Consider the following 15,152-nt stretch of genomic DNA (forward strand, 5'->3'; position numbering starts at 1 on the left):
CGCTATTACTTCTCACTAGATGAAACCCCAACTGATGGATCACTATAGCAGCCTACAGTCACAATCAAATGGCGTGTAGCACAAAAGGATCGCTGGTGGAAGCCCTTTAGCGACGACAATAACCTTTAGCAACGACATTATCTAGTGTCACCGCTAAAGGCCAGTCTCGTCGCTAAAGGTTACCTTAAGAAGTCATTTCCCCTTTTTATTATACCCTTAATGGTTATTACTATTACTTTTTTAAAAGAACCTTCTTCAATATAAATAGAAAATATAAACTTTTCATGATGCCTTATTTCACATAGGGGTGAAAATTGGCCACCCGTGGTGTTGGTGGCAGTTTTATTGATAACTGGGACTTAAAAACCCATGCCAAATACAAAAATGAAACATGGTTTTACATGACTATCTATGTTCATCTTTTTTGCAAATTTGCAATTAACACAACCACCTTCACATAAACCCAATCTTCGAAGCTATCAAGAAACATAAAAAAAGCAAATCTTCCACGACCGTTGAGAAGCAAAGCACCACATGCTATACAAAATCCAGTGATGAAACCAATGGCCCCACCAATATAGAACCAACCTTGAAGTTCGTCTATACCTTCACCCTCACTTTCACCAATGCTATGTTGTATTCCCGATTCTTCATCTCCAGGACATTTTTTGGTAAGGGGAGGTCCACAAAGCCCTAAGTTCCCTTCGTATCTTGAAGGGTCAAAGGTCTGAAGTTGTGTGCTGGATGGGATTCTCCCTGACAAACTATTATCTGAGACGTCTAGGTAATTTAGCCAAGTCATTTGAGACATGCTTGATGGTATTTCTCCAGAAAATTTGTTTCTAGATAAATCCAAAATTAAAAGGTTTTTCATCTGACCAATTTTCCATGGAATCTTTCCAAGTAGAGCGTTCTTTGATAAGTTGAGTGCAATGAGTTCATCAAGATTGGTGATCTGATATGGGATTTCCCCTGTTAAGTTGTTGCTTGAGAGGTCGATGCTCCTCAACAACTTCATATTACTTCTGATGAATTCACGTTCAGTTCCTTGCCACTGGATCATCACATGGTCAACATTATATGAATATATTATTAACATATCGTCAGGATCTAAATTCTGTAGTTGAGAGAATCCTTGTTGCACCATGATCGTAAGATTACTCAAACATGAGGGGATTCTTCCATGGAAATGGTTCACGGACAAGTCTAGAATTTGAAGACTTGCTAATTGACATAATTGTAAAGGGATGTTTCCAGAGAAGTTGTTTGATCTTAACATAAGAACATACAACCCAGATAAGCTCTCGCCAATCCAAACAGGCAAATTACCAGAAAACTTGTTGGCCCCCAAATTCAATGATTTTAAGCTCGTGCAATTCTTAACAGACAAAGGAAATTCTTCGGAGAATTCATTCTTGTATAAATCCAATGCCTCTAGCTTAATCATAGATCCAAGAGAGGCAGGAAGCCTTCCAGACAGATTATTGTGTTCTAAATTAAGAACCTGTAGTTCTTTGAAATGCCACAAACAATCTGGAAGTTGTCCGCTTAGAAAGTTATGGGAGAGGTCAAGAATAACTAAAAAGCCATGGACAACCTCACATAAAAAGGAGATTGCTCCAGAAAATTTGTTTCTGGAAAGATTTAGTAATGCCACAGTGGAAGAGACATTAGTTATTAGACCATCAAAGTTGTTGGAGCTTAAATCTATCACTGAATTGCTGTCAAAATTTGATGAGAGATCTGGTACTTTCCCGCTTATGTTGTTGAAAGAAAGATTCAGGAATGTTAACCGGGAAGGCCATGAGTCCCAAAACTCGAGAGGAATTGTATCTGAAATACCATTATTTGCAATATCAATACTGATAAGATTTTTCAATTTTTGAATCCATTTGGGGAAGAGAGGCCCTAGTTTGCAAGAGCTTAGTTGAATAGATTCTATATGAGAACGGTTTGACATATAATCTGAGGAAGGAAATTCTTGGAGTGAGTTTTCGGAAAGATCAAGATATTTAAGGTTGGGCAGTTCCCACAGGTTCTTACTTATAGTTCCTTTTAACTGATTCTCAGAGAGGGACAGATGTGTTAGGGATGTGAACTTTTGGATGTCATCAGGCAATGACCCTGTAAATTGGTTTGTTGGAGCATACAACCATTGTAATGAAAGCGATGTGCATCCTGACAAGTTTTTGAGAAAATCAGGAAATTTGATAACACCAGAGTTGTTATAGAAGTAAAAACGTTCCAAACTACAGAGGTTACCAAGATATTTGGGTATCCCATCTAACATGTTGCCAGAGAGATAAAATCGGACAAGGCTATTGCTGGTTAATGGGAACAACCAATGATATATGGACGAGGTGAGATTGTTGTCTCCAAGAAAAAGGTATTTAATAGATGAGGAAGAAGAGTTGATAATTTGTGAAGAATATGGATAAATGACCTGTGACAGCTCACATCCCGATAAACTTAAAAGCGAGAGTTTCGGGAGACTGAGAAAAACATCTACCCAATGATTTGTTTTGGCCAGTGAAATCCCATCCATTGCAAGTCCCTCCAGATGAGATAGAGGAGACAACCACTCAAGGTTCTCAAGTCTACACATTCCAACATACGAAAGGTAAAGGTATTGCAAGTTGGTGAGGTTTCCAAACTCTGGAGGAATGGCTCCATAAAGAGAATTAGATGAAAGGTCAAGGTATTTTAATTCTGTCAAGGAACCGATGGACCTGGGAATGGTTCCATAAAGAGAGTTAGATGAAAGAGAAAGGTTCCTTAATTGAGTCAAGGAACCAATGGATCTGGGAATGGTTCCATTAAGATTATTGCCGCCAAGGTCAAGGTACCTTAATTGAGTCAAGGAACTAATGATCGTGGGAATGGTTCCATGAAAAGAATTGGAGGAAAGATCAAGAAGATTCAAGTAGGTTAAGTTAACCAATGAATGGCTAATCTCACCTACAAGACCACAGGACACAATTTCAAGCTCTGTGACATGACCTGTTTGGTTGTTGCACGTCACTCCACTCCATTCACAGCAGTTGTCTTGTTCAGCTGTCCACGTAGAGAGGCGATCAGAAGGGTCTTGAAGGAGAGATTTGAAATGAAGGAGACCATCTTTCTCCTTCTCAATACACTTCTTCACACTGCCATTATCATCTCCTCCTCCCACTGCTGCCAATTGGTTGGCAGCTGTAGTCTCGAGACATAACAAGAGAAGTGAGAATATTAAAAAAACACAAGGATGCATGATGTAAAATTGTAAATGCAAATCTTAATTGGTGATTTTTTTTGTTTGTATTGATGAATATTTGAAGATGCCCCATGCAAGTTTATATAGTGCCAACTTTGAAAATGAAGGATTTAAGTGGATGGCGTCAACTACAGGCCTAAAAAATAATAAATTCTGTTTTTTTTTTAAATAGTAGGAACAAAGTCTTTTTTTTCCTTTTATTTTTATCAATATGGAAGCATTACTTTCATCTTGTGATATCTTTTGGTCCTCATCTTATGTCATACAAATCCCAAAAAACAAACTAACAAAATCAAATACACAAATCATTTAGGAAAAAGCACAAATGGTAAATAGGTAATGAATTAGAGCCTGGAAACATTATGTGTCTTTTGGCTTAACATGTCATGTCAAAAAGAAACAACCATATATAGTTAGCTTTCCAGATCAAGGGCTTAATTTATTAAGCCTATTAAGTCATAAAGAATCAGCCCCTAAGGGCCTAAGTGCTGAGTGATAAATGATGAATCTCCAGAGAATGTATTGGATAAAATAACGCTAATTGTTTTTGTATTTTGGATTAAATGAACCATTCGAATAAGAGAAAATGACCATTTTACCCTTATTTAAAAGTGATGTAGAATAACAGGTTGTTTGTTTGAGAATTATTGTAATTTTAAACTAAAAATCAATGTGATGCGACCATGAGACTTAAATACGTTTGTCAAAAACAACCATAACTGTACTGTAATTATTTTGTACAGATAGTGCAAGACCTTTTTCAAAGCATTATTTCCTAAACAACAAATCAGAATGTAAACGAGTTGTTATATTCAGAAACATTGAATTAAACCCTAATTTAACGAGGATTCATGCATATCATATTCCCTTCAGTTATTGAACAACTTCTATTTATGTCTAACTGAGACAATTCCTCCAATCCTATTCAGATTTAACTTCTTAAACAGACTTATGATACCATTTAGAAAAGTTCCAACTTCCAACGTAAACATTAACCCAGAAACAACTCTAATTTATGGAATCAATTGAGGTTTTCTCAATGGAAACAAAAAGGCAGTACCGTTCCCTTAAAACAAAAAAAAAATAAGGAAAAAAAAAAAGAAACAGAGAAACATCAGTCAACAGAAAATGGAGAAGAGAAATCGAGAGAGAGAGAGAGAGAGAGAGAGACAGAGAGAGAGAGAGAGAGAGAGAGAGAGAGATGATCGAGAATGAACAGCTGAGATAATCCAACAACTTACCTGATGGAAGAGACCGAGGGTTGAACGACGAAGATGTTAGGTATATGTTGCTTTCACATGGTTAGTGGACAACACAAAAGAGTCACCTATCAATTGACACACAAAAAGAATAATAGGCACTAAGAGGACTCCAACGGACCACTAATATTATTATTGTGGGATAGAGGCCCAAATCACTCCAATGGCACGCCAAATGAGACACTAATTTTGTGTTGAAAATAATAGCTAGGCACTAAGAGAACTCCAACAGACCACTATTACTATTATTGTGCGATAGAGGCCCAAATCACTCCAATCACATGCCAAATGAGACACTAATTTTGATATTTTGTGTTGAAAATAATAGGCACTAAGAGGACTCCAACGGACCACTATTACTATTATCGTGGGATCGAGGTCCAAATCACTCCAATCGCACACCAAATGAGACACTAATTTGTGTTGAAAACCTTTGGCCTTTAAATATGGCGGTCGCTCAATTACTACACCAAATCATTTTTACATTATAACTTAAGGCTAATGACTTAAAAGGGTAATTAAGTTTCAATTTTGTACATAATACACCATTGAAGTATATCAAGCAACTTAACAAATCGTTCACATAATACCATCTTAATTGACTTTTCTTTCTTATAATCCATTGTGTAACCGGTTCTACCTATTATGAGGTAAAGATGACCGGAAAAAAAAATCAACAATTATTGTTCATCGTCCTCTCCATCTCCAGGGGAGGGGTAGGGCGGGGTGGAAACACTTTGCCCCCCTCAATATCTTTTAAAAAGAATAGCTCTCTTATATATAAAATAAGCCTATGAGTAAATATTTATCCCACATCGGTAACTATTAAAGTAAGCCCTTCCCAATTATTTTTATAAAAACAATTGTTTTATGTGAAAAGAATGACGTTGTGAGAATTATGACTAATTGAGGTCCACATCTATCAAAAATGACATTGCCTCTGTCCAAATGCTTTTATTTTAATAGCCTATTGATTTTATACCTTATTTATGTCAACTCGTCAAATATGAAGTTGTTGGCTATATTGTTATTAAATTTAATTTTCTAATCAATAAAACTGAAATTTTTTAAACCTCATCATATCATACATACTTATAAAGCTAGCATTGTTCCTTAAACCTCATGCATTTGAAACCTCTTATTTTAATGAATACCACTCAAAAGTCTCTTAATAATGATTAACAATTCAAAGGTTTTATAACTTATATAAACTATTTAATAAACATTTAATTGATACTTTACTATACAAGTTTAAAGTTTTTTGTCTTGGTTTGAGGGTTTTGAACAATTTTTTGAGCTATGTTATTATGTTGAAGTTTTTAATTTGTAAGTTTGTTATATGCTAACTCTTTTTTGTATTTTCTTGATTTAAGTATTCTTTTAAGAATATCATTGTATGTTGTGGTTGAAATTTTAATGTAAATTAGATTATATTCATGTTATCGATCATATGTTATGAAAGGTGATATATATAATATTTAATTAAGTATTGTATACACGTTTGTATGTTCATGTTGCTTCAAAACAATAATTAATTAAAAATCATGGATATGTCATATTATCCATATTATCCATGTAAGCCTTTTTTTAAATGCAAATTGTCTATCTTATCCCTTTATATTTGGTATATGTTTAACATTTTAATTATAATAATAAGTACTTTTTAAAAGTTTCGTTCACTTATTAATAATAACAAGTGGTTTTAAAATTAATAAGCAATATTTATAAATAATAACATCAAATTACATGGATATGTCATATTATCCATGCAAATCTCTTTTGAAATGCAAATTGTCTATCGTATCACTTTATTATTTAGTGTATGTTTCACATTTTAATAATAATATTAAGTAATTCTTAAAAGTCTTCTTTAACTTATTATTAATAATAAGTGGTTTAAAATTAATGAATGATAATAACATCAAATTATAAATTACATTTAGTTATAAATAAATTGTATTTTAAATGAACATCATTATTGAAATTAGAAAATTATCGAATAAGTAAAAATATAATTAATTGATAATAATAATTGTTAAAAATAATAATAAATAGATAATTATATTTAATTATATTAATGAGGAATGTGGTTTGATGTCAATAAATATTATTGTTCAAAATAATTGAGATTATATATATATATATATATATATATATATATATATATATATATACACACACACACTAGAAAAGTTTTAGGCCCGTGCTAAGCATGACCCACAGAGACGGAGGGTAATTGGGTATTTCTTTTACCGTTATCTAAAGTATAACGTGCACATAACTAAACATGTAAAAAATACTATAAATGGATGGATTTTTAAGAGTTAGAAGTCGATTCAATGTAGAGAGATCGTTGATTATAGAACTTACTAATATCGTGCTGGTCAAGAGCATTTTGCAGTAAAATAGTGCTAACTAAGACATACTTTGAATGCTTGAATGCTTGAGTATATTTATCCTAAATAAAATATAAAAGTCAAATAATAACAAATACAACATGTATATAGTAAACTTATTGCTTATTAAAAAGATCAATTACTTCTGAATCTCTACACTCATGTATGTTAGATGAATCTCTACCCTCATCAAAATAATGACAATGTGTGTAGCTCAATATCTACATTCTTGTATGAATTTAAAACTCATCATTTACATTTAGTTATTGATAGTAGATGAATCTTCACACTCCTGTATGAATTTAAAATTAATAAATTACGTATATAAATCTTCATAACCATGTCGAAACTACCTTAAGTTTAAGAAGAAGCAGAGTATCGGTAATACATGACAAAAACTTATTTAAACACAATTAGAGCTTCACTTTGTAAGTGGAATTTGAAGATCATATGATGTTTAAGAACAAACTGTCCTGCATCTCCTGTTTCATATGATCAATTTTGCTTAGCTTAGGGATGAATAAAAGATTAAAATGGTGTTTTTTTTCATAAAAGCAAAATAGAAACAACTTTATTTTGGGTTGGGTTGTGCAAAATTCGCATACCATTGAGTAAAAACAATAAAAATAAAACTTAAAAAACGGGTTTCCTTTTGATGTGTTTGAGCTTTAAAAGACCTTTCATTGGCTTTTTTTACAATAAATTTATATGTTTTCAACACTTTACCTTGCAAAAACCAGAAGCATCTTGTCAACCACCTTTATGGAAGCCGTTTCGATAATGAAGTTTCCAATTCATAATTGGATTTTCTTACATCTTCTTTTAGTACTATATAGTGAACCTGTTGACTATAATCTAGAAAACCAAGTAAATCAGAAAAAAGCAAAAACAAATTGATTAATTGTGCTTGTTTTGAATCAAAATGGAATTGGCCAAGCTTCAAACCGCCATAAACAAAAAACAATGTTGTGGTAGAGATTAAAATAAACCTACATGACTAAATGTGCCAGCAAAATCCTTCACCCTTCAAGCTACATAACCACTTAATTAGCATATCCTCTCCTGTTTCCATCACAAGATGACTACATAATTACTTCATATTAAGGTCACACGTTAGCTTTCTAACAAGCCAACAATTATGATTTCCACAAAAAAAATTTATTTAAGGCCTTTTGTTAAAAAGGATATATGCATCCAAAAAAAACTCCTATTTATGTAGGAATCATAGAGTGATTAACTTCTATATTAGCAACCTTTAATGTTCCTTTTTCATGGAATTTAATCAATTATTCATCGAACTTTCCTTAAAAGATGCATCCATATTGTTTCATTACTTAAAAACATGTTTTTCTTGTTATAATTTATTAGAAGGTCTAGTAAAGAAAAAATATTTCCATAAAAATACTATCAAATTATGAAGATGTATTTAGCAACACAAACTTCAAATACCATATTTAATGAAAAAACCTTCTCTTCACTTGATCACAAAATTTTATTTAGAAAATTTTAACAAATTTCATGTTACAAAATCGTAAGTCCGTAATCAGATCAATGAAAGGTTTCAATATTTACTAAATATCTAGAAAATCACATGAAAAGACATTTTGAAAGGAACATTAAAAAAACTCAAGTGTTTGCTTCATTGATTTTCTTTGAATACGAGCCATCTCAACAATCTTTATGTACTAATAGTCTTCCTAAACTTTTCTTGATCGAAGACCTTACAAAATATTTCAAAATTCACCAAAAGGTTCCTTGATTAATATGAACTTCCTTATAATAATTTATATAATGCAAAAAATATACAATCGAAGAATGGAGGATGTAAAATTAAAGATTAAACTTTTGCAACAAAATAGTTGTTCTTGAAAGTAAAAAGCTCAACTTTAAAAAAAGAAATACAGAATGTTGATGCAGGTTCTATTAACAGCCCAAGAAAATTCTAAACGGCCAAAATGAAGAAATAAAAAACATCCTCGCCTAATTTACGATTTGAAGGAGATAGACCACATTCTATAACCATATCGCCACAATATTTGAAATTTAAATGATTTTCAAACAAATCAAAAACCCAGCAAAGCTAGGGTTTCAAAAGAACGGCAACAGAAACTAAAGATAAATAATGGAGTTAATTCTTACTTGACAATCAAAAAACAGAGAAGACGTATGACAAATTGAAAAGCAATTGAAAAGGACGGTTCTTGAATGGAGATAAGAGGATATATATACCCATCGTCATCAAAAAGAATATAAGAGGCCGTGTCCATTAGATACACCGTTTTCAGGAAGCGGTGGAAAAAAATGTATCGATTCACCTTAATCTATTTGCCTCGCGTCGTTCCATTGTAGGGTTACATGGCGTCATTGGAAATGTACAAAAAGGACGTAGACGACACCAGAATAAAAGGGACTTTTATATACAGTAACTAGTTTATAACCCGTGGGAACCACGATTATAAAATTAATCAAACTTTTATAGTAAAAACTAAAAATTATTAATAAGTTATTTTAAATAAATTATTAATTTAAAAGATATTTTTTATTATTTATGTGAAATTATAATCATTGATTCAAATAAATATATAAAATTAATTTTTAATATATATTAGATGTTTTTATTTGTGAATTAATGAAAACAATAATTTAAAATTTAAAATTTAAAATTTAAAATAGAATCACATTAATGAGGAGGTCTAATAAATTTAAAATGGAAAACTAATAGATTGACAAGTGGCAACACATTAATTAAAATATCTAATATGATGACACATGACAAAAGAGCTACTCTTTTATTACTATAGAGATGATATATATAAATATATATAATATATATATATATATATATATATATATATATATATATATATATATATATATATATATATATATATATATATATATATATATATACTAGGCGAATGTTCGCGCGTTGCGCAGAAGCATCTATATAGTTGAAATATTTACAAATATATGTTTTTTTTAAATATAACAATAGTGTCGTTGTTAAATTTGTTATAATAATTCGTATTCTAATTTGATATAGTATGATTTTGAATTATATGATAATATATACATCTATTAAAACTGCATAATCTCAAACTTTTGAATGACCTCTACCTGCGGGTTACTCATGAATAAAATTAAATATAATATATGATTTAATATTATTTATAGTTGTTATTGTTAATTCATTTTTAAAATTTATTTGCTTAACGTTTTAATTTTTATCAATGTAATTATTTAAAACATCAAACATTTTTTAAGGGTAACAATATAATCATTTATATAGAGTTATTTTTAACTATTTTTATTGTAAGTTATTTTAAGCTACCTATTTCAAAACTTTTAACGATTATAAAAATAACTTTAGGAAATATTATAGTTAATTGATATTACAAATTAATTTTTGTATTTAGCACTACAATTTATCACTTTTCACTATTCACAAAATATTTTTTGGGTTTTTTTAAGTGGAACTGAAATTTAAATTGAAGTTGATCCTGTAATGTTATATTTAAATTAACAATTTAAGTATTTTGTCCATACAGTTCAAAACTTGTAGCATTAAACTGATAATGGTTTGCATACAACAACAAATTAAATCTAATAAATTAAGTATAATATGTTAAGAGTTAAAGACATAACTTTATAAGTAGAAGTAAAAATATTATTTTAATATTGAAATTTAGTTTATTTTTTATTACACTTTAGGTTTGATACTTATTTAACCTTATTAACCAATTTATAATAATTATTAGAAATACACTACAATTTATCACTTTTAACTATTTATAAAATATCTTTTCGGTGGTTTAAGTTGAACTAAATGTTATATTTAAGTTGATCTTCTAAGGTTATATTCAAATTAACAATTTAATTATTTTATACAAATTGATCAAAAGTTGTAGCTTAATCTAAAATGATAATGGTTTACATACAATATATTAGACCTAATAAATTAAGTATAATATGTTAAAAGTGAAAAACAAACTTTATAAGTAGAAGAAAATATATGTTTTTAATATTGAAATTTAGTTTATATATGATTACACTTTAGGTTTGATATTTATTTAACCTTATTAACCAACTTATAATAATTATTAGAAAGAAATTGAAAAGTCATGGGAGTTTCAAATGAATGTGGTGAAAGAAAAAAATGCATGGAAGTTTCAAATTAATGTGGTTCAAGAAAAAATGCAAGCTTTATAAGTATATAATTATATATATATATATATATATATATATATATATATATATATATATATATAGTTAGGTTCATGTGAGACGGCCTAATTTTGTGAGACCGTGAGATGCATTTTTTTTTTATTTTTTTTTTATTTTTTTAGTTAATTCAAGTTCCGAAAATAATATTTAAAAAAAAAGAATTTTTTGATTTTTCCATTTATTTTGCATTTTAAAATTATTTTTAGAATATGTACAGTGTAAAATTCTATTTAGAATATTTCACGTATTTTTCAAAAAAATGGGATTTTTTTTATTTATTTTTTATTTTTTTTAGGTAATTCAAGTTCCAAAAATAATATTTAAAAAAAGAATTTTTAGATTTTTCCATTTATTTTGCATTTTAAAATTATTTTTTAGAATATGTCAGTGTAATATTCTATTTAGAATATTTCACGTGTTTTTCAAAAAAAACGGGATTTTTTTAGTTAATTCAAGTTCCGAAAATAATATTTAAAAAAAGAATTTTTGGACTTTTCCATTTATTTTGCATTTTAAAATTATTTTTAGATTTGGTCTCACGGTCTCACAAAATTAGAATGGTCTCAAATGAACCTGAACCTATATATATATATATATATATATATATATATATATATATATATATATATATATATATGTTGGGTTTTGAGCATTCTAACACTCCTATGGTGTACATGCAACCCTATAAACCTTGGATCTATGTTTTCTCTATTATACATGCAAATAAGAACTTTCTAAGGCTTTAATCCTAACTAGCATACTATGAGAAAACTATACTACAAAGACTAGTTAGATAACATACCTTTTGGTGTAGCTTGATGTCTTCAAGCTTTAAGAGCTTAGCCCCAATAGTGTGGAAGCCTCAAGTGGAATCACAAATCACCAAAACACCTTGGAAGACTTTGAGAATAAGTTTGGTTCTCTCTAGTGAAATCGGCTAGCCCTCTTAGTGTACCCACACTAGTGCCAATTTCACCAACCAAGGACATCTTTATATAGTGTGGAGAATAGGGTTAAACCCATGACCTTTCATTTCATATGATCCATGGGTTAAACACTCCATGGACTATCCATGAAAGCTTAGCCCAACTTAAATGAACTTGGCTCATTCCATATATATAAGAGTCCATATTTAATTAGTTAATTTTGATCACTTAATTAATTCTAAATTAAGTCTTGATCAATACTAATTAAATAATATGATTCCATATTAATATATTAGAAGTTATAATATATTAATATAAATCATAAATATGCTATTCTCAAAAGACTATCCATATAAATAGTGTCGGTGAACTGCAACCCAAATGGACCATGCCGGGTCGGGTCAAGTACATACCAAATATAGTTATGGACTTAGACATTAATCCAACAGTCTCCCACTTGGATAAGTCTAAAACTATTATTGAGTATGACTTCAAAACCTAACTGGCAATCGTAGCTCTTAAAGTCGCTGTCGAACTCTGACCTTGTAAATGACTTGTCCATTAGATAAGGGATCATATATTCCTTTATTCTAGATATCATATGGACTGAGACATGGATTATAATCATTCTCTCTGTCCATTTATTGTTTCCCAATTTCTGATTCATGACGACTGACTGATTGAACAAATCAAATCAGTCATGGCTTGGCCAAGCACTCACATGTGTCGTCATTAAATCATCGAGGGGCCCACAGATATCGCTTTTATCCCGAAGGTAAAAGGAATGGATAAACTTTAAATCATATGGCTTGTTCTACTACTTGTTGAATCATACACAAAGGCACGTTTTATAACATTGAGTTCCTAATGTGTTTTTGTGCAATCAATGTACTATCAACTCATAGTAACAACTCATATCTCTAGGTTTGAAGAATATAAGATATTATTGTCTCATGATCACTCGTGATAAAATCCATGAAGTGATTCAAATGAGCGCGGGTGGAATCCAATACTCAGAACTTATGAGCACTCATGAGTGTTGTAGCACAACTTTGTCCACCAACTTGGACCTCTACAAGCCAACCCATGACAATCTTGATTCATATCTACTTCCAACATATGACCGACTGTGGATGGTTTGAATAACTTAGTCATTCCGAAAGAATCACTTAGTTATTATGGAAGTCAAAACATGCAAAGTGAAACACAAGAATAAATGAATCTAATATGGTATCAAAACCTATGAGTATAAATAAAACACTTTCTTTTTATCACCATATTGATTACTGATTATTCATTGTTTCAGTTTTATCAACTTTATACTTGATATAAAAAACACTAGGTGTCCCATGCTCCAAGCATGTACACTATGTTTTCTAAACAATAGCTTTGCCATACACCAAGTATGAACTCTATGTGTGTCTATGATCCTTTTCTTTGTGAATTAGATCAATTGAACATAATTTCAATGATTCTCTTTTCACACTCCTAATTCCTTGTCTTAAATGTAAGAATTCCAAATTCCTATCATTTATCGAAATCTGTTTAGATTTTAAACTTATATGCACTATTCCTCTTGTAATGATTATGTACAAAGCCACAAAGGCTTGGCAACAATCATTACAGAGTATCCCAATGGAGAGCAATTCCATGGAAATGATATCTTAGATTCAAAGCGCATTGCTTTGAACATGCTTCTTGCATTAAGTTTCTTTAACCTTACACAGATTGCTTCCACCTATAAAGACAACTCTATATTCCCATTTTGACCACCACTTCTGAACTGTCCTTGACCAACCAATCTTTGGTAAACCTTAGATTGTCCTCGACAATTGCTTAATTACTTTAGTCATATCCAATTCTCAACATTTTCCTCCTTAATGCCCCAAGGCATTTGAAAATTCAGAAAGGATAAATATTATAGCACATGTAATCGATCTTGTACCCAAAGTAAATAGGACACGATTCATGATGTTTCACATAAAGACATGGTTCTATACCAGTCTTTTGCCTTATTCTCAAAATTTAACTATGAAAAGGGATGTCGTAATCATAATCGAATTTTGAGAGCACAATATATAGAATTTCCTTAAGTTGAACCAATCTAACATGAAATTCATATATATATATATATATATATATATATATATATATATATATATATATATATATTCGTGACTAAAGATGATTAAGGTCTCAATCTAATCCTTTAGAACTGAAATGAAGTATATCCTCTCCTTTAATTATAGCCAAACTACTTTTTCAACCCTTGTAACCTCACGAATTGAAACTTTTGTTTTCTATAATTAACACCGCTAACTTGCAATTCTTATCATAATTATCATGCTCCCACTAACATGATGATTATTAGCATAACACTTATGCTCCCACTAGCTTTGACATGTATCCAGAAAACAGTTGGACCTCTAGAAGTCAATACTTTATTGACATTCTTACCAAAGTTCAGATTTTAGATACTAGATTGCTTTGATAAGGCTTTATCAAATTTATACACCTTATCTTGGATAGCCCACAGGTGTTTCTAAACTATTTCAGAACTATGAAAAGGGATGTCGTAATCATAGTCGAATTTTGTTTAGACCTTTTGCTATTTCTCATAAGTCAATGTTAGTGTGTTGGTTAACCACGCATGCTCCACTAACGACTTTGAGAACTGCAAATATCACAATTGCTATCTACTTAAAATCTACTTAGTGAAAGAATTTCCTCACCATCATTTTCATGAATCGGAGAGAAACCTTATGGCACTTAGATTTTATGGTGTATGTGTTCTTATCCATGTGAATTTGTCAAAACCATAATTACAAGACTAAGTTAGTGACAAATCCTAACTCATATAGATTGAACTTGTGCAATCTTAACTTCTTGCCACCTGGCAGCTCAAGGGCCTGCCATTGCTTCCAAGTAGCTATGCAAACAATTGAGAACATGTAGGACTCAAATGTATAGCCAACTTAACTGGAATGGGCATAGAAATGTCAACACGATAGGTTATAAACCTTTAGCTGTGTACTAGTGATGAAATATAGGTTTTTATTCTTGATTAGATCTTGAAATTATTTTCAGGATCTTT

At 30.5% G+C, this 15,152-nt stretch overlaps 1 protein-coding gene across 1 annotated transcript; it reads right to left on the reverse strand.

The window, feature by feature from the left end:
• Nucleotides 1-415: 415 nt before the first annotated feature.
• LOC145059923 (receptor-like protein EIX2) lies at nucleotides 416-3,250 on the reverse strand. The gene has a single exon (XM_079007682.1). It carries the CDS (start codon nucleotides 3,248-3,250, stop codon nucleotides 416-418), a length of 2,835 nt encoding a protein of 944 aa, XP_078863808.1.
• Nucleotides 3,251-15,152: the final 11,902 nt, after the last annotated feature.

This window comes from Lactuca serriola, chromosome 6, assembly GCF_051521515.1.
Source record: "Lactuca serriola cultivar US96UC23 chromosome 6, Lser_US96UC23_V15, whole genome shotgun sequence".
Classification (NCBI taxonomy): Eukaryota; Viridiplantae; Streptophyta; class Magnoliopsida; order Asterales; family Asteraceae; genus Lactuca; species Lactuca serriola.

Coding starts and splice junctions, on each gene's coding strand:
- LOC145059923 (XM_079007682.1), bottom strand. CDS start 3,250: ATGCATCCTTGTGTTTTTTTAATATTCTCACTTCTCTTGTTATGTCTC.